At 40.2% G+C, this 20982-nt stretch overlaps 1 protein-coding gene across 12 annotated transcripts in view; it reads left to right on the top strand.

Annotated features, from left to right (window-relative positions):
* SRPK2 (SRSF protein kinase 2) overlaps positions 1 to 20982 on the top strand; it is a 251972-nt gene that overhangs the window by 198377 nt on the left and 32613 nt on the right. For all 12 annotated transcript variants that reach the window (XM_032305494.1, XM_032305496.1, XM_032305489.1 and 9 more), the window contains 4 exons: positions 9377 to 9485; positions 10167 to 10254; positions 10451 to 10538; positions 13661 to 13767. In XM_032305494.1, coding sequence (XP_032161385.1) covers positions 9377 to 9485; positions 10167 to 10254; positions 10451 to 10538; positions 13661 to 13767 — 392 coding nt within the window. The remainder of the gene's footprint in view (positions 1 to 9376; positions 9486 to 10166; positions 10255 to 10450; positions 10539 to 13660; positions 13768 to 20982) is intronic.

Genomic DNA, 20982 nt, shown 5'->3' with positions numbered 1-20982 from the left:
GTATATGTCTGTGATTCATCGTTCTTATATAATATCCAGTGTTCATTACAGCACATACCCTCTCCAGTGCCCATCACCTAGTTTCCCATCCCTCCCACCTCCTCCCCTCCCGCAACCCTCAGTTTGTTTCCTAAGATTAAGAGTCTCTTACAGTTTGTCTCCCTCTCTGGTTTTGTCTTGTTTCATTTTTTTCCTCTCTTCCCTTATGATCTTTTGCCTTGTTTCTTAAATTCCACATATCAGTGAGATCATATGATCATTGTCTTTTTCTGGTTGACCTGTTTCACTTAGCATAATACCCTCTAGTTCCATCCACACTGTGGCAAGATTTCATTTTTTGATGGCTATGTAATATTCTGTGTGTGTGTGTGTGTGTGTGTGTGTGTGTGTTCTTCTTTATCCAGTTATTTGTCAGTGGACATCTTGGCTCTTTCCATAGCTTGGCTATTGTAGACATTCCTGCTATAAACATTGGGATGCAGGTGCCCCTTCAGATCACTATATTTGTATTTTTGGGGTAAATACCCACTAGTGGTATTTTTTACCCAGCAGGGTTATAGGGTAGCTCTGTTTTCAACTTTTTGAGGAACCTCTATACTCTTTTCCAGAATGGTTGCACCAGTTTACATTCCCACCAACTGTGTAGAGGGTTCCCCGCATCCTTGCCAACACCTGTTGTTTCCTCACTTGTTGATTTTAGCAATTCTTACTGGAGTGAGGTGATATCTCATTGTGGTTTTGATTTGTATTTCCCTGATACCTGATGAAATGAAATGACATACAAAATGATTTGTATTTCCCTGATGAAAAAGTGGAGCACTTTTTCATGTGTCTTTTGGCCATTTGGATGTCTTCTTTGCAGAAATGTCTGTTCATGTCTTCTGCCCATTTCTTGATTAGATTATTTATTCTTTGGGTGTTGAGTTTGATAAGTTCTTTATAGATTTTGGATTCTAGCACTTTATCTGATATGTTATTTGCAAATATCTTCTCCCATTGGTCGGTTGTCTTTCGGTTTTATTGACTGTTTCCTTTGCTGTGCAAAAGCTTTTTATCTTGAGGAAGTCCCAATAGTTCATTTTTGTCTTCATTTCTCTTGCCTTTGGAGATGTGTCTAGCAAGAAGTTGCTGTAGCCTAAGTCAGAGAAGTCCCTGCCTTTGTTCTCTTCAAGGATTTTGATGGATTCTTGTCTTACGTTTAGGTTTTTCATCCATTTTGAGTCTATTTTTGTGTATGGGGTTATAAAATAATCCAGTTTCATTCTTCTGCATGTGGCTGTCAAATTTTCCAAACACTATTTGTTGAAGAGACTGTCTTTTTTCCCATTGGACATTCTTTCCTGCTTTGTTGAAGATTAGTTGACCATAGAGTTGAGGGTCCGTTTCTGGGTTCTCTATTCTGTTCCATTGATCTGTGTGTCTGTTTTTGTGCCAATACCATACTGTCCTGATGATTACAGCGTTGCAATAGAGCTTGAAGTCTGGAATTGTGATGCCGCCAACTTTGGTTTTCTTTTTCAACATTCCTCTGGCTATTCGGAGTGTTTTCTGGTTCCATACAAATTTTAGGATTATTTGTTCCAGTTCTGTGAAAAAAGTTAATGGTGGTTTGATAGGGATTGCTTTGAATGTGTAGATTGCTCTGAGTAGCATAGACATTTTCACAGTATTTGTTCTTCTAATCCATGAGCATGGAATGTTTTTCCATTTCTTTGTGCCTTCCTCAGTTTCTTTCATCAGTATTCTGTAGTTTCCTGAGTACAGATCCTTCCCCCCACTTTGGTTAGGTTTATTCCTAGGTATCTTATGGTTTTGGGTGGGGTGCATGTGATTTAAATTATGCTGTAACTTATTAATGAATAAAAGAGTATTTTCTTAGATTTCAACATTTTTTATTTGATGTTGTGTAAACATCATTTTCGCAACTGTGAAATTTTACAAAGCTTATGTGGGATAAAATTTTAAAGCAATACTTTATTTTCATATTTAGTTCTTAACCAAAATTATGGTTGCTAAATATTTGTAAAACTTGTTCATAAAGGGGTGCCTGGGTGGCTCAGTGGGTTGGGCCGCTGCCTTCGGCTCAGGTCATGATCTCAGGGTCCTGGGATCGAGTCCCGCATCGGGCTCTCTGCTCAGCGGGGAGCCTGCTTCCCCCTCTCTCTCTGCCTGCCTCTCCATCTACTTGTGATTTCTCTCTGTCAAATAAAAAAAAAAAAACTTGTTCATAAAGACCAATTACAATAGATTCTTATGAGTCATTGACAGGCAAACCATTTCCAACTCAGGCATGTTGTCAATACCTCATACTGAGAAAAGAGATATCATTGAAAATGGCAGTTTTTATTTTGGAGTTTTTTTTCTCTCTGTTTATTCACAATGCCAGTATTCACTTAATTCATATTAGAATTGTAGACAGAAAGAAAAGGGCTACATACTTTAGCTCATGGGTGACTAGTAAAGCATGGTGTTGTAGAAAGAGCCCAGTGTTGAGAGTCTGGCGCATCTGGATGCTAATTCTGACTCTCCCGCGTGCTTCCCTCGTGGCAGGGGATTGACGATGGTGGAGCCTCGCTAGCCACCCCCTGATATACACGTGCGCACGTGCATACACACACACGCACACACACACACACACACGCACACTTGTTCAGTAGGAATGATAAGTATCATAAACGCAAGGAATCAAGAGTGGACCTTCAGTAGGCTTTTTTATTTTGCTTTCCTTCTAACTTATTTCTTAGAGGTAATTTTATAATTTTTTAAAAGATTTTTATTTATTTACTTGACAGACAGAGATCACAAGTAGGCAGGCAGGGAAAAAGGAGGAAGCTGAGCAGAGAGCCCGATTGCTGGGCGCAATGCGGGACTCGATCCCATGCTGGGCTCGATGCAGGGCTCGATGTGGGGCTCGATGCGGGGCTCGATGCAGGGCTCCGAGGACCCTGGCATCAAGACCTGAGCCAAAAGCAGAGACTTTAACCCACTGAGCCACCCAGGCACCCCTTCTTAAAGGTCATTTTAGTAAAAGTAGGGTCCCACCTGTGTGTGTTCTCTGGTCACGCTGCAGAGCATCCTCTGTCCTTCAGTGGTTGAAACTGGTTTTAGCTGCTTGGGGCTTGCCTCTAGACAGCCCTCTCCCCTGCACACATTTGGAATGAGTAAGAGACTGGTTAAAAATGACGTGCTTTTTATTATGGAAATTGTTGAACATACAGAAATGTTGAAGGAATAGTGTAGGGAGTTTCCTGCATTTCCTCTGTGGAGGAGGGTGTTACCATTTTAGCATCGATGAGGAGTTGCTGACATTCTCCCTTATTTGCTTTATTGTATACATATGTATTTTTTCTTTTGCTGAATTACTGAAAAGGAAGTTAGAAAAATCATGACACTGTACTCCAAAAAATTTTCAGCAGACTTATCTAAGAATAAGCATTCTCATTATATAGCCATGATGTCATTGTTTGAACTAAGAAAATGAATAATTCCGTAATACCTAAAATCCATATCTTATTTAAGTTTACCTAATTGTCTGAAGAAATGTCTTTTATACCTATATTTTTTTTCTTTTTAAATTTGGGTCCTAATAGGATTTACCCATTATAATAACTTTTTTTTTTTTTTTTAAGTTCTTTTAATCTAGGAATGAGCCCCCTCTTCTTTCCATTCCTGGCGACTTTAAGTCTGTTGCTGTCTGTAGGTTTTTCACAGATGCTCTTCTGTTTCCGCTTTGTCCAGAATTTTGACCAGGAGTGCGTGTTGGCTATTAGGAGATTTTTTTTTTCCTATTTATTGAGCTAATCATATGGGTTCTAAGTTTTCATTCCTGGAATAAAACCTGCTTGGTCATGGAGTATTATCCTTTTAATATGTTGTTTAATTAGATTTGATGAAATTCTGTTCAGAATTTTTATATCTACATCATGGGGAAAATTGGCCTGTAACTTTCTTATAATATCTTTGCCAGGCTTTGGAATCAAAGTAATGCCGGCTTCATAGAATGAGATTAGGAGTATTTCCTCCATTTCAGTTTTCAGGAAGTCTGTAGAATTTTAAGTATTTTTCCTGTAAATGTTTGAGATTATTCACCAGTTCATTTTTTATGGGAAGGTTTTTAACTACGAATTGATTTTTTTAGAAACAGAAACCATTTTTTAGGTATGTGATTCTTGATTGGAGCTTGGGTATGTTGTGTTTTTCATGGTATTTGTCCATTTTGTCTATGTTTTCAAATTTATAGGTATAAATTTGTAGTATTCTCTATAGCTGTCCTTTTACTAGCTATAAAATATGTAGTGATGTCACCTCACTCGTGTTGGTAATTTCTGTTTTCTTTCTTTTGTCCATGGTCAACTTAGTCAGTTTATTATTTTCATTTTCTTTTGGTTTCACTGATTTCTCTCTTCTTATGTTTCTTATTTCACTGATTACAGCTCATGTATTTATTCTCTCTCTTTTGCGTAATTGAAGTTACATTTGTTCTTTTTCTGTTTTTTTAAGCTGGAAACAGAGCTTATTGATTTGAGAACTTTTTTCTGATAATAGGCATTTAGTGCTCTAAATTTTCCTCTTAAGTTTTAATGTTTTAACAACATTTCGCAGATTCTGATGTTAGGTTTTCATTTTCATTTAGTGTAAAATTCTTTATAATTTCCTTTTGATTTCTTCTTTATCCTGTGGGTTATTCTGAAGTGTGTTAGTTTTCCAATTTTGTGATATTTTCTGTTATTCATTTTTAACTTAATTCTTTTGTGGTCTGGGAACATACTTTATAGTACTTGAATTTTTTAGTATCTGTTGAAGCTTGTTTTTGCCCAGTATATGGTCTATGTTGGTACATATTCTGTAAAAAATGAAAAAAAAAATGTTTGCTGTTGATTAGAGTGTTCTATAAATGTCAATTATATCAAGTTGGTTGGTGGTGTATTCAAATCATCCATAGCTTTACTGCTTTTGTATCTGTTTTTTCTATTAACTTTTGAGGAAAGAAGCACAGATATCTTATGTGATCCCAGGTGTGTCTTTATTATTGTTCTGTGAATGACTTACATATTACCACACCTTCCTTTTTTTTTTTTTTTTAAAGATTAATTGATTGATTGGATTGATTTGACAGACAGAGATCACAAGCAGGCAGAGAGAGAGGAGGAAGCAGTCTCCCTGCTGAGCAGAGAGCCCGATCTGGGGCTCTATCCCAGGACCCTAGGGTCATGACCTGAGCCGAAGGCAGAGGCTTAACCCACTGAGCCACCCAGGCGCCCCCACACCTTCCTGTTTTAAGACTGCATGTGTTGGAGTTGATTCTCCAGTTTTTCTTTAGACTTTTTGATAGCCTTCGGTGGTTGTAGAGACAACCTCCCCACCAGAGGCCTGAGAAACTAGTGTTGGTTCAAAAGAAATGAGTACTTTATATAGTATCTTTATTAGAAAATAAAGACTTTGCTGAAAATCGTTCCAAACTATTTTTGTATGACAGTGTTCTGAATTTTTGATTCACTCAAATTGACCCTATTTTTGGCTCAGCAAGGGAAAGAAGAGTCATCTGTATCTTTGGCCACCAATTTCTAACACAGCTAAGAAGGATAGTTTTAGAATTGCCTTCTTTGGAGCCTTGATAGTTGGAATAGAGCTTTAGCTACAGTTTTCTTCAATGTACTGGAGGGATAGGAGTTGAAGAAGAAATCAGCATGTGAACTTAATTACTTAACAGTCAGTTTTTATTCTCTAGTATTTACAATCCAATCTAGTATTTATTTTTTAATAATCAGAGATGAACTTCTAAGTGATAAGTGCATGGTTTTTATATTGAATAATACAAATATTGAAGTACAAGTGTGTCAGCTGAACCCCAAGGCATGGTAATTCTCAGGTGCTTGATCCTTTTTGGTACTCTGCCTGATGCCATGAACAGGATTTGTGGGTAGCACTGTTGATAAATTCCTGTAGTGACTGTTGGTTAAACAGCAGCAGGAGATGTCCTTACCTCTTCTGTGACTGTTCTTAAGATTCCTTGTGTGCTAGGCAGTGTTGTCAGCCATGGAGTGTCCATTGCTAGCAGTCACTGCAGTGCACGCTGTTAGCTGATCTCAAGGAATTGGAGAATTAATTGGGAGAGTTAATGGAGTGTCCTTTTTCTCTACTTCTGTGGGTGTTGGGCAGGTTGGTGTGGTTTGTTAGGGGGAGTCATAGTCTACCTTCTGGCAGCATGAATATTATTTACCCTTCTAAGGGAAGAGGTTGGAAAATGGTCAGAAGAGGGGCACCTGCGTGGCTCAGTGGGTTAAGCCTCTGCCTTCCGCTCGGGTCATGATCTCAGGATGCTGGGATGGAGCCCCACACCTGGGATCTCTGCTCAGCGGGGAGCCTGCTTCCCCTTCTCTCTCTGCCTGCCTCTCTGCCTACTTGTGATCTCTGTCAGATAAATAAATAATATCTTTTTAAAAAAAATGGTCAGAAGAGACTTTTTTTCTATGGATTTGGTAGTTAGAGTAGGAGAATATATGGAATACTGGTTTGAAATTCTGTCATATTTTCAAAATAAAAAGATAAGTGTTTAGTACTTTTTATTGTTTTTATATTTGTATTAAAAAATTGCTTCTTTACCCCATCTTGTTTTAGTTGGCCTGCTTTTAGGTATATTATTATTATTATTAATTATTATTTTTAATCCTCTGCTAGGTAAATCATTGTTAGCTCATCTGTGGGCTCCTGAGATACCGGGACTAAACTAGTAATTTCTTTTGTTCAACTTTCAGAGTCTTACTGAGAAAAGGAGTAGCTGTGCTTACACTGTGATTATATAGGAACTAGTGCTCTTGTGGTTGTTGGAGAATCCAAGTCTGAAACGTACCATAATGATACAAATCTCTTCTCTTTATGCATAATTCAATTATTTTTAAATTTAGAGACTTTAATATTGGGAATAATATGCAATTAAGTAGTAAATAGCTTTTAATTAAGCTCTTAAGTGTTCCCCAAATACTAAGACCAGGAAATAGTCCTGCACTTGTTAAAAACGAAATACATTTCTTCCTGGTAGACAGAGCATGGACTTCGGAATCTGACCCAGTTTCCAGCCCTGACCCTCTTACTGTCTCAGAGACTTGTGCCCACTTCAGCAGTATAGCAATCACACCATCGGCTTTGTGGGGTGATTGTAAGAAATTACCTAGACCTCGGTATTTCCTAAATACTTTGTGTTATGAAATGTGACTTGGTGTTTTTTGCTGTTGTTGTTCCTTCCTTCCTTCCTTCCTTCCTTCCTTCCTTCCTTTCTTTCTTTCTTTCTTTCTTTCTTTCTTTCTTTTTGAAGAAATCATTTCATGAGCAAATATGTCTGGGATTTGCAGCTTGCTCTTTTCTCTTTGAGGTCCTGCTGTGTGTTAAGACATTGGGCTCTTTGAACCCCTTGGTCAGGAAATCTGCTTTGCTTTGTTGAACTTCAAATTTCCCCAAAAGGACTTCTCCTCCCTTCTTCTTCTCACCCCCACCATGGAATGCCTGCACCATATTGTAGTTTCCTTTCCTTTCTTGGAATCTGGTTTTGAAAATAAAGTGCCTAGCACAGTGCCCCTAATTTGTACTTGGAAATTTATAGGTTTTATCCTCCTCCTTTCCAGTGTTAATTTTAATGGTTGAAAACTTACATTGTAAACTCAGAGCCCAGTTCAATTTTAGTTTATTTTTTCTTCCAATTTTATTGAGATGTATTTAATAATTCAGCACTGTATAAGCTTAATATGACTTGACATATTATTTATTGTGAAATGATTACTACAGTGAGTTTAGTCACCATCTTTTCATTCGTTTAATAATTTGCCATATTCTTAATTTATTATTTTTTAGCTCTTATCTTTTACCCAGAATATTGTTAAAGACTTCGATATTAAGATCTGAGAAATGTTAATATACTGGGAGGAGAGTAAGAAACTCAGTATCTGGTCAGATTCCTGCTTCACTAATTCCATTGAGTAACAGTTTAAAAATTCATAAACATTTGTAGTGTTATTTGAAGTTTATTCCTAGCCCTCTGAAAGATACTGAGATATGTTAAAAGATGTGGCTTGAATACTTCTGCACCTGCTTTGAGCCTCTGAACACGAACTATCCCAAGTCTTTCTTGAGTGATTTGTAAGAATTCTGTAGATTTAAAAAATGAGAGATAACAACATTGCAGTAAAAAAGCAGATGTTAAAAGAATAAGAAGTAGGAAAGCATTGTTTGTTTTAGTTAAAAAATTAAGGTAGATAAAAAAGAATAAAAGTAATTTTATACCCAGAGATGTTTGTTGCTAACATCTTTTTTTTTTTTTAATCTTATTTTTAAAGATTTTATTTATTTACTTGACAGAGATCACAAGTAGGCAGAGAGGCAGGCAGAGAGAGAGGTGGGGAGACAGGCTCCCTGCTGAGCAGAGAGTCCCATGCAGGGCTCTATCCCAGGACCCTGGAATCATGACCCGAGCCAAAGGCAGAGGCTTAACCCACTGAGCCACCCAGGCGCCCCTGTTGCTAACATCTTATCCTCCTAGATTTTTCCTAGTGTGTTTCGCAAAAATGGTAATCACATTCTACACGCTACTTTTTAGCCTGCTTATTTTACTTCCAAATGCAAAGTAAAGGTCTTTTAATGCTAGACATCTATGAAAGCACCCTTAACCTTTCCCAAGTATCTGCCTCAACAGGGTGTCCTCTCTCTCTCTCTCCAGCCTGTTTCTCAGCAGGGCTTTTGAGGTTGGAGGAAGTATGGGGAGAGGAGCAAGCTCTGTTGGAGGGTAAACTGCTGTACATTATATGATTCCTTATTGGTTATGCATAAACTATTGGTGTATGCAAAACGAGGTAGAGTACACATCTTTTATTTTGTTGAGTTATGTTCTACTGACCCAAAAAGATTTGTGTTGAATTTATTGCTTAAAAGAGAAGACAATGACTTGTGGGAAGGTGGCAAGCTGGTGTGTGCATATTATGTATACCTAGACTTAAATATAAACCCAAAATTATTGTTATGGAGTACTGAATGGCTTGTTGTCTTTCTGAGTTAAATCAGAATGAACAGAAAGTGTAATAGGAAGGTAAAGGACATTTTTGTCTTGATGGAAGATATTTTTGAGAAAAATGTTTAATTATTAAACATACGTTTATCTGATTTTATTGTTTAGAGCTTTCTTAAGTGGTATCAAGAACTGACTGAAGGGAGTACCTGGTTGGCTCTGTCAGTAGAGCATGTAAGTCTTGATCTCGGGGTCTTGAGTTCAAGCCCTAGGTTGGATATAAAGATTACTTAAAAATAAATAAAATCTTGAAGAAAAACTGACACAAAGGAAGAGATTTTATTACTATTTCTCGGAAATTAAAAAAAATTTTTTTAATAAAAGGTGGCTACCATCCAGTGAAAATTGGAGACCTCTTCAATGGCCGATACCATGTCATTAGGAAGCTAGGATGGGGACACTTCTCAACCGTCTGGCTGTGCTGGGATATGCAGTAAGTATACTTTGTCATTTGTGCATTTGATTTCTGGTCTGGTTCAACTTTATCATCAGGTATGGCTGAGGAGCACACCTACTTCTGTTGTGGTATGTATAGTACTTAGCACAGGCCTGCCTCACCCAGCTAGACACCACCCTGCACGGCCCCGCTCCCCTTAAGAAGTTCATTTGTGTGTTATCTTAATATATTAACTTTTTCTGCTTTTATATCTGAAGCATGTTTATTGAAATAGCATTATGTCAAACATACTGTTCTTGTGGTAATTCATCCACATCAGAAAAATAGACACATGTAAAATAATAATGTAGAGGCCTTTAAAACCTGTGGTTTCTGACTTTCTTGTAAAAAAAAGTCATGACCCCATAGTTTGAAACCGAGCTCCTACCCAGGACACACACACAGATGGTGTGTATGTGTGTGTAATAAAACACAGGTGTTATAAGAATTACCCTTAATCTGTATGATGAACTCTGACATTTTTCTAGTCCACCTTACTTTTATTAGGTAAAAACAAAGCAAAAAAGAAATTGTTTTGATCCATTAGCCTATTGCTTAATTGTGGCCACACAGTTTGAAGAGTACTATTTTAAAGGGAAGGTTATTAGAAGTTTCTATTTATTGAATCGATTTTATTATAATGATAACTTCTGCTGACAATGTTTAATTTTTTTTAAGGGGGAAAAGATTTGTTGCAATGAAAGTTGTAAAGAGTGCCCAGCATTATACAGAGACAGCCTTGGATGAAATAAAATTGCTCAAATGTGTAAGTACGGCAAAAATGTGAATAATGCAAGAAGAATTAATGACTTAAAATTTTACAGAAGGATTTTTTATGTTCAAATACTGAATCTTTTATTTTTAAAAACATTACTTTTGCTAAAATGTTTTTGGTTGGTTATAATGGAAACAACTTTCAGTCCTAAATGGTTCTGTTCTTGAATTCATTTTTCTTTCCATAGGTTCGAGAAAGTGATCCCACTGACCCAAATAAAGACATGGTAGTACAGTTAATCGATGACTTCAAGATTTCAGGCATGAATGGAATACGTATCCTTATTGACAGTTCCTTTTCTTCCTAATGATTTTTTACTTTTAAAATATGGAAATATTTTAAGCTTATTTAAACCTCTGTTTGCTGTATCAATGTCCACATAAAGCCTCTAATATCATTGCAGATTGTTATAAAATGGTATGACAAAAAAACTCCCCAGCTGCCACCAGTCCATTTCGTGTCTGGTGTCATCTCTCTGAGGTTGTATAACATCTTAAGCATCCTTACTGCACAGGTACTGGGCTCTTTACAGACAGTCCCTCTACCTTCACTACCAAGCTAGGGAGGGCCTTGTATATGTGTGAGGGGAGAGCAGAGAAAGATGGGTTATAGTCATCTTTACAGACTACAGGGAGCAAAAGACCAGTGTGTCAGTAGCCAGGATTGTCATCTTACCATGTTTGGATCAGACCCATCATTTCCGTATTTGACCTGGTCAAACTCCAAAAGCCCAAGGACAAAGCCTTCTCCCACTTCAGATCCCAGAATGGCACCCTGTTTCTGCATCTCCTAAGCTTTAATCCTTGGGGAGCCACTTCCTTCATACCCTGTATGTCTGAGGGAGGTTCTGTATTTCCTCTAGAGATTGGACTAGAAGCTACTACTAGTAAGTACCAATGCCTGCTAATGTCACCTTGACCTTTGCCTCAAGATTATTTTTGCTAGTTGCTGAGTGCATTTTTCCCCACTTGAAAAAAAAAAAGAAAAGAAAAGATTTATTTATGTTTTGAGCATGTTTAAGAGTGAAGGGGGACAGAGAGAGAATCTCATGCAGGACTCCCCACTGAGCACAGAGCCCGATGCAGGGCTCCGTCTCAAGACCCGGAGATCACGACCTCATCCAAAGTCAAGAGTCACACAGTCAGCCAACCGAGTCACTCAGCTGCCAGTCCCCCCCACCCCACCTCCACAGACAGAAAGAGCTGGTCCTCTGACCAGTCTCCTGCTGAATCTGTTTATTTATGGGCAGGCAGGGCAGCCCCTCTTCTTTGGATCAGTTCTGTAAGGCAGCTTATTGGGATAGATGACAGGATTTCTTTGGAGAAACTACCTGATATATAGGTAAATGGAGTGTTTGGGGTATATATATTCCAATGGCTGTTTTTACCATTAAATAGGATGCTAGGAAACTATTATAATCCAGGTTGTCAGCGCTTTGAAGACGAATTTAGGTCATAATTTAGAAATCTTGGCCTTTGATTCTGTCTTTTACTAATGCTAATCCTTAGTTTGCCTTTTTTTTATAATGATTTGGGAAATAGTAAGAAACTTCTGGCTTTAGATTTACCTATGCATAAGTCTATAATGTTCTCCACTGTAGAAATGTTTTCTTTTTAAATTTTTCATTAAAAATATTTAAAGCAGCAGTTATTGTGATGATGTGATTTGGTAGATCCAGATATTGTAGAAAATATTAAATCAACTAACCTGCTTTAATAATCTATCTGTAGGCTTCCAGGGACGAACGATGTACTCAAGAAGTTTCAGAGCCATTTTCAATCTTCCTGTATGAATAACATGAATGTGTTTGTATGATGGACTTGGATGGGTCACAGTCCCAGAAAGTCTGCAGCGGACTAGATTTTTTTTTTTTAATGTTTTTTTAAAAGATTTTATTTATTTCTTTGACAGATAGAGATCACAAGTAAGCAGAGAGAGAGAGGGAAGCAGGCTCCCCGCCAAGCAGAGAGCCCAATGTGGGGCTCGATCCCAGGACCCTGGGAACATGACCTGAGCCGAAGGCAGAGGCTTTAACCCACTGAGCCACCCAGGTGCCCCTTGGACTAGATTTCTATTTAAAAAAAAAAAAAAGAGGAGTGCCTGGGTAGCTCAGTCGTTGGGCACCTGCCTTCGGCTCAGGTCATGATCTCAGGGTTCTGGGATTGAGTCCTATATCGGGCTCCCTGCTTGGCGGGAAGCCTGCTTTTCCCTCTCCTACTTCCCCTGCTTGTGTTCCCTCTCTCAGTGTGTCTTTCTCTATCAAATAAATAAATAAAATCTTTAAGACAACAAGAAACACAACACCTCAGATTCCATAGGTTTAATTCCTTTAAGTAGATCTTTTTAAAAATTTATTTTATTTATTTATTTGAGAGAATGAGAGAGAGAGAGCGCATGAAAGCAGGGAGGGTCAGAGGGAGAAGCAGACTCCCTCCTGAGCAGGGAGCTGGATGCTGGACTTGATCCTGGGACTGCAGGATCATAACCTGAGCCAAAGTCAGTCGCTTAACCAATTGAGCCACATAGGTGCCCCTGTAAGTGGGTCTTAAGTGCCATGTCTTATATTGTGATCCTATGTTATTGAAAACTGCCTAGAGTATTAAAGTTGATCTGGTTCTGCAATGAAAGATACTATTGAAGGAAAAGATTATCTTCACTGTGTTTTTTATGTTTCTATTTTATAAAGTGTTTCATGGATTGGAATTAAGTGTCCTCCTTGATTGCCTAAAGACAGAGTTTTTTGGGTCCCCCCCCCCCAGTTAGTTTTTATGAGGTTTCAGCCTTGCTCACTTTCATTACGACTGATGATCAGGGAGGGAATTGAAATGAGCAAGAGTGTAGGGAGGTGTGGGTTTATGTCATGGCCAGGCCACCTTGGGACTGTGTGATGCCAGAAAGCTCTTCCAGCTCCTGGGTTCACTGTGGCCACTTCTGTGTGGGGCTAGGCACATTGTTTGACGAGCATACATTGAGAAACATAGAAGATAGAAGTACTTAGGAAATGTTAGATCTATTTATTTTGGTGAGAAACAGCACATGACCACTATTGATAGTAGTAACATTGCATTTTAAAGTGGTTTTGGTTTTTGCTTTTGTTTTTTAAGAGAGAGTGTGCAGGTATGCACAAGCAGGGGGAGGGGCAGAATGGGATGGAGAGGGAGAGGAAGAATCCTAAGCAGTTTCCGTGCTGAGCATGGAGCCCCATGTAGGGCTCGATCTCACAACCCTGAGATCATGACCTGAACCAAAACCAAGGGTCAGACACTTAACCGACTATGTCACCCACCATGATGTTGTATTTTATAAAGAAAAAATTGCCAAGTGCCACAAAGTTGCTGCTTTGAGTAATTGCATCACTCCAGGAAATGTATCTGGATGATCCTTTACCATGTCCCAGATGTCTGCATGGTCTTCGAAGTACTTGGCCACCATCTCCTCAAGTGGATCATCAAGTCCAACTACCAAGGCCTCCCAGTTCGTTGTGTGAAGAGTATCATTCGGCAGGTGAGCATGTGAGGGCAGTCCCCATCCTCTAGTTCCTAACTGGCTCGACTTTCAACAAAAGCTCCTGTTCTTAAATACACACACACGCTCGTATAAATATAATCCCTGTTTCATAAATACATATGTGAATAGTATAGTGTGTAACATGTTGAACTTGTTATGTCAACTTTATAGGTATTTAGTCATGTGCCATCCTGTCTTGTACAGAGGACAGTATGTAAATGTCAGGCATGCATTTCTTTTGGTGTACTGACCTTTTTTTAAGGTAAGTGATACGGCATACTGAGAAATTAAATTGTTCTATCTAATATCATTACTGTGAAGTGTCCCACTTAGTTCCTTAGAAAATAATTCAGAAGAAATAGATGATTTGTGCTCTTTTACTATTTCTATGTCTTTTTGGATGGAGGCTAAATGAAAGGTAATATAAGGAATGTTGAGGTTATTTATGGAGTCTTATGTTAGATTTGTACTCTGTTCAGTTGCCTGGACAGAAGGAAACCTTTAGCTTGGGTCTGGTTCAGGAACGATGTTCCAGCAAAGATTGATAGAATGAAAGTCTACACATGTGGAAGATCTCCTAATTAGAAAATTTACCAGATTCAGTTTTTTGCATTGAATACATCAGTCTGTATTCCTCATTGCCCTTGTAGCATACATTAGGAAAGTTGTGGATACGACTTATTCTAAATTACCTGTTCTGGTATCATGGACAATTGTCATGGACAATTCTGCAGAGTAAGTGATATATCAGGGGGTTTACTTGGTTTGCTCAAGAAAAGGGCTGGGTGATTTGGCACCCATCTCTTGCCCGTTTAGGCCCAGAGCTTAAGCTAGTGCTTGGGGTTGGTGGGGGAGGTTTCTAGACCCAAAACACAGGCCTCCGTCTACAATTCTTACATAGGAAAAGAATCAGGGAATGATTCACAATTAAAGAGTTGTGAATTCAAGTGCTGGGCACCTACAAAAGAACTTTCCTCAGATGGTATTTGCATACATGCACAGGACTAGGTTTTTAAACCCATTTTATGAAGATTCTGGAGCTTAAATTGTTTGTGAAAGCATCTTGGATTTTGCTTTTGAAATTGTATATAGATAGGATTGTTTAGTCAGCCTGAGTGTTGTCATTTATCTTTGTTTCTTTGCATTGCAAATTGGCAGCTTGTCTTTTAGCATTATAGATGTCCTGTGAGAGGAGAGGCCTGAGAGAGAAAGGCGCTTTGCCTTGGCTTATTCTGGGAAATCCTGTTCTGTGCACAGTATTATGTTGGGTACACGCACATGCCCTTTGTGGACTTGTGGCCTGCTCTGGATTAAAAATACTGTTTGTTCCCTTTTAGATTTTAGGTAGTAGCATTTTAACTTATTATTTTAACATGGCTAATATCTCAAACCAAAAAGCAATTTCCCTTTAACGATGGCAATTAACCTTTATTGGAATTTCTTGATCCCTAAATGACACTTTGGTATTTATAGCGATTAGTGGCAACTCTGAACTCTAAAAAGTCATCTTGTTAAAACTCTGAAAAAATGCCTTAATTATCTCTTCATAAATCCTGAAAATATTAAGATTTACAGATTCTAACAAAAAGCAAATAATTTGAGAAACCCCAGCTCGCGTCTGTTTCACTTAGATCTGTCATCCCCTGGAAGCTGGTACTTTTTGAAAGCTGTCTGTGGCTGCCTGAGGTCACTGACCACAGCACAGCTCACGCTGGGCACTGAAAGGACATGACTTCGCAGATGAGCCATTGATACTTATTTTGTGTTCCTGAACACGGAAACAAAATGTGGCCTTTCTCAGCAAGTGAAAGAGTCTGTAAATCTAAAGATGAAATTCTTGGAGTTTAATGAAATTTTCATGGGTTGTTGCCAAATGAACAAATGATTTTAATGAGTGTGTAATTCACATACACTGAGGACTTTGCGGACTGAGAGCTCTTACAGTGTTTTATTGGTCTAGAAAAAATTCAAAGTGAAATTATCATTTTCTGTACTTAGTTATTAATAGGCAATATTTAGAAGTTTTGCTTTTAGTGTGACCCCACCTTTAATTTTATGTAAGAAAGATGTCGATTCTGGAGTTCTTTCCCTAAACTTGTAACTTTCAAAGTAGTAAATTGTTATCTATCCAGTTAATAATCTATGTCACCTGGAATTCCCTTCATTTCTTTAGATTTAGCCTATGGATTCAGTACTTTTGACTCCTAGGTAATAGCGGGACAATCCTTTATTAATAGACCTCACAGTTTCAGTGCTTCCTGGAACAGACAAGGTAGACCAGCTTTCTAATACTCTGTCACTACGTGGCCTCCCTTGTCTTCGAAGTCAGGTGTGGCTGACCCCGCTCCAGTCCCCCATCCTCTTTCACTTGGCAAGCTTCCCTGGTCGCCTGGCCCTCCTTCACTCCTGTGCTGTGCCTTTTACTCCTGATCTTTCCCTTTCCAGCACCACTGTCCTTAGTTCAGACCCTTAGCACCTCCAGCCAGTACCTTTTAATGGGCTTCTCTCGACTCTCCCAGAGGCCTGCGCATCCCTACTCCATTTCTCTGTGCCAGTTTTTATCTCCTTTCCATTGGCAATTACCTTCCAAAACAAAACTTTGCTTCACTCCAAAACCTTTAGTGGCTTTCCAGTGCGTGTCGTCTGAAGCTTAACGTTTGCTTTCAGGAAGCTACATGTGGCGGGAGAATGAACTCGGGTTTTGGTGTCTAGCTTGGAACTTGGGCTAAGTTCCTTAACCTCCTTAAGCCACAAGTTCATCATGAATAAAATGGGAATAATAAAGATACCTTCCTTGCACGATTATTGTTACATGTAAAGGGATGCTACTATTAATTATCACAGATTTTTATTCAGTACTACTTAGTATATGCCAGGCAGCATTGTAAGTACTTTGCAAATTTTAATCCGTTGACTCTTCACAGTAACTCTATGAAATAGGTATTTTTACCCTTCTGATTTTACAGAAGAGGAACAGAGGTGTGGAGAGTTTAAGGAACTTTCCCCCAGTCGGGAAGTGACTTTAAAAAGTAGTAAGCTGTGGAATGGGCATTCGTACCCAGAGCGTTTGGCTATGGAGGTTTTACCTTTAGCATTTGCCAAGCGGCGTAGTGTATCTTTAGAATTGTACTTGGCCTAATGTCCAGTAAAAGTTAAATCACTATTCTTTCTATGAAACTATTTAAGGTTTTCTGCTATCTGGTATCAGCCCATATTTCCCCTTGCAAATCCCGATTCAGCTTTTATCTCCTGGCAGGTAAATGTTTTCCCATTAAAAATCTTTTAAATAGGTAATGCATTTAAGTGTTCTAAATAGTTACGTCCTTCTGGCACCCAGTTTCTCACCCAGAGTCAACCAAGTTACCAGTCTCTTATGAATGTTCGAAGATGCCCAAGCATTTATAAATACATGCAAATTTACCTGAGTTTTTTGTTCATGGATTTCTACTAGTTTCATTTTGTACGTTTTTTAGAGGAAGTACTCACCTGGCCATTTTTTAGCTGCACATCTTTGATCATTTCTTTTGTCTTAGGCTGCCAAAAATACCACCCTTTCTTTTCTACCCATGCTTTGAAAGACTCAGCCTGTTTTCATGATGAAGGCTTCCCACACTGCCCCGGTTAGGAATGCTCTTTGTTGCTGCCTCAGTCTACCTGCACCTCCATTTGGGCCTTTCCTGATGATTGCAGCATCTTACTGCAGGGGCCCTAGCCCCATAGCCCCGCCACTACTCACGTTTTGGACTGGACAGTTCTTTGTTGTGGGGATTTGTCTTGTAGGATCTTCACCAGCATCCCCTACCCTCAACCAACTAGATGCCTGTATCAGCCACCACCACCCCAGCTGTGATGGTTTTAAAGGTCTCTCAACTTTGTCGGGTGTTCCTGAGGAGGCAGAATTCCCTCTTGGGAGAAAACCACTGGGATAGGGGAAGGTGCCCCTGCTAGGTACCTTGCCAGTAGGTCTCACTTCACATTATACCTTTGGCACGTACCGTTTTGTGACCCTTTTCTGATGATGTAGCCTCTGTGAGCCTGTTTTCTCCTTTGTAAAGCTGGGATGGTAATAGGTAATTTGTGGAGTTAACATGGAGGGACTGTGGATTAAGCGTCCAGCGTGGTGACGAGCGTGAAGTGGCCAGTGTGTCCCCACCTGTGTGCGGGCTTCTGGAGTTATGAGTTCTCTGTGACTCCTGTGTCTCTTTGGAGCTTCCCTCGTGCCAGAGGTGGTCCGAGAATGTTTTTGATATGCTCTTTCCTTAAAGGAAAGCAGTATACATTCCTCTTTTTATTCTACAAAATGGCTCACTTTCTGTGATTTATGGGCTTGTAGACCAGCATTACCCCTAGTTTGTATTTTAAAAGCAATGACATAATTGAATCATCTGTCTTTTCAGGGTTTTCCATGCACTGTTGTCAGTCCGTTGGTCAGTTCTGAGCTGTCCTCGTCTAGTCCTGGTGGCTTGTGCTGGGGTGGGAGAGGCCCGTGCGTGCTGGTGGTGTCTGGCAAGCTCTGTGCGGCCTCTCCCAGGCTATTCTGGCTCAGGCGTGGAGGCTTGTGTTAGTCTGTTCACCCCCAGCTTTCCGTGCTGCTTTTGAAATCTGTAGTGAGGTCTGGTTCATGTCTTGCTCTTCCTTCTGCATCCAGGAGAAGAGACGGGTGCTCGTGTTGGCCGTGTTTATTGTGGAGTGTAGAAGGTGCGGCTTCTCTACATGCTGCTCTCCTCTCGGCCTGGCTTTGACTTGCTTGTACATTGAAGGGGTAGCTGACATTTTACTTTTTAAAACCTTACGGTTTAGTTCATTACCTTTTACAGGAATGTGAAAGGAAGTGGCCTCTTGGTAAGGGCAAGGCCCTGATTTTGGTGACTTGTGCTATCGTACTGGAAAAACTAGCAGTTGCAGTTTGTAGCTCTGGATTTTTAATTTTTTATTACTCTTTTGGGATGCCTGGGTGGCTCAGTCTGTGAAGCAGCTGCCTTTAGCTCGGGTCACAATCCCAGGGTCTTGGGATTGAGTCCTTCATTGATCTTGCTACACAGGGAGTCTGCTTCTCCCTCTGCCTGCTGCTCCCTCTGCTTGTGTTTGCTCTCTGTGTCTCCCTCCCTTTCTCTCTGGCAAATAAATAAAATATATTAAAAAAAATTCTTACTACTCTTTTCTATAACTGCAGTTGTCACTAGCATTGACAATACTCTTTGACACCCCTCTTTTTGAAGTGCTGATTTGAATTCAGGTGGTGTAATTCCAGAACCCATGCTCTCAATTGCAAGGTCCTGTGAAACGTCTACATGGAAAGACCCGGGAGCATTTAGGTGATAGCACGTGTTTGTGCTATCACACAAACAGACTTTGGGGGTCTGTTTGTGGTAATTCTTTGCCTTAATAGTAGAACTGGCAATTAGAATATTTAAAAGAATAACCATCAGGTGTTACTTACTAAGTGATTTGTAATTGGTAATATGTGCTGTGCTGTTTAGCCAAGGGGGCTTGTGCAGTGCAGTGCTTTTCCACACCCCACTTCTGTGGGGCAGGGATTCTGGGGCCGTGCTTGGGCAGGCTGAGTCGACTGTTAGCACTGAATGCCTTTGTCTACACTGAGTATCTGTTGACCATTTCATTTATGTCCCTGCTCCTAATTACCGTGAATTCATGATTACTGAGCCAGGAATCAATGATAGAACAGAAGATTAATTTTAAGTTGGTAAACATTTTTATATTCATTGTGGTGGTTCTGTCCTAAGTCGGAATCCTCCTCGGAAGGTGGGTCCTCATCTATGAAATGGGGTGAGCCGCTTTCCCAGCGCAGTGCTCTGTGGCGCCCTCTACAGGCCGGGCACGGAGGCTTTCTCTTTTCCTTCCCACTGTGTTTCAGAACGGCTGCAGGGTTTTCTCACGGATTCTCAGTAGTCCTGAGTTAGAACACGGGGCAGAAGGCTGTTTCGTGTCAAAGGAGACAAGCACAGTGTCCACTGAAACTTTTGTGCGCGTGCACACCCACCCTTTCCACTGAGCGGGGATCCCCACACTTCCCCATGCAGTTGAATTGTCAGAATTGTCAGAATCAGCTTGTAGGGTTTACCTCATGTCTGTTCTTTCTACTAGCTTTCCTAGTAGAAAGTGTCCAGGCCTGAGGAGAATCCTCAGGTATGCGTTCCTTCACACCACCAGGTGTAAGTATCTTGTCGAAGGGATCCTGCGTGGGCCAGCCCCTCCCGCTGCCTGTTGGCCCTGCCGCTGCATAGTAAGGCCTTACAGAGTAGGAGCCTGGCCAAGTCTCCTCGCCCCATGTCCTTTGTTCAGGTGTGGAAGGAAGAAAGTCCCCGTGTGGTAACCAGAGTCAGAAAATAATTTAGAAAGTTGCTCTCATTCTGTTTCTCTTTACAGTTTAGGATTTTGAAGGAAGCTTTGTTTTCTGGGGCGTGAGCGGGGCCCAGAAGACATCTTTGAGGGAATTTCCCACATTCCTCTCAGCTCACTCCTGCTATTGTATCTGCATCATCACGGGACTGTTGTAGCGTGCTCCAAGAGGAGCAGCTTTATGTCACTCACACCAGCAGCAGACCATCTCCACCATCTTCACAGGCGTACACAGAGAAACCTAAGGGACTGTCTGACCCCCTTACTTTACAGATGGATTTGAGGTCAGGGAAGGGGACTTGCTCTAGGCCTAGCTAGTTAGTATCTGGAGCAGAACTGGGGGCTCCTGGCCTGGGCTCTGCCTTCACTGATAAGCTGCTAGCCTGTCCCTCCGACTTCACAGAACTGGCCCCTGCTTCTGAGGGTGTGATCCAGCTCCTCTGAATGAGTTGCAGCCCCGCCCTAGGCCCGGCTGTGCTCAGACTGGTCTCAGGGCTCCTGGCGGCTTAGATTCCAGCAGCCGGTCGGCAGGGTTCTCTGCAGCCTCTGCTGCCTCCTGCTGATGAGGTGAAGTATGTTTTTTTAGGCAAGAAAGAAATGTACTGGCCTGGCAAGTGCAGGAAACACAGAAAATGAGTAAAGGCTCCTTTTAACTCTGTTTTTCAGATTTTGCAAGAAGAGCTCTATCCTTGGGCATGAAGCTTGATTCACTGCTTTTCTCTTTTTTTTGCATCATCATAGTTATTCTGCATAAATGGTTATGAGATTGCCCATCATTACTGTTTATTCTGGATTCTGGGGTGCTTTATTGCTTTAAACTTCACTGGCTGAGAAGAGAAATGCTATTTTTCA

This window comes from Mustela erminea, chromosome 11 (assembly GCF_009829155.1).
Source record: "Mustela erminea isolate mMusErm1 chromosome 11, mMusErm1.Pri, whole genome shotgun sequence".
Classification (NCBI taxonomy): domain Eukaryota; kingdom Metazoa; phylum Chordata; class Mammalia; order Carnivora; family Mustelidae; genus Mustela; species Mustela erminea.
Note: the sequence above shows the minus strand (reverse complement) of the source record. Positions and strands in the feature narration are given on the sequence as shown.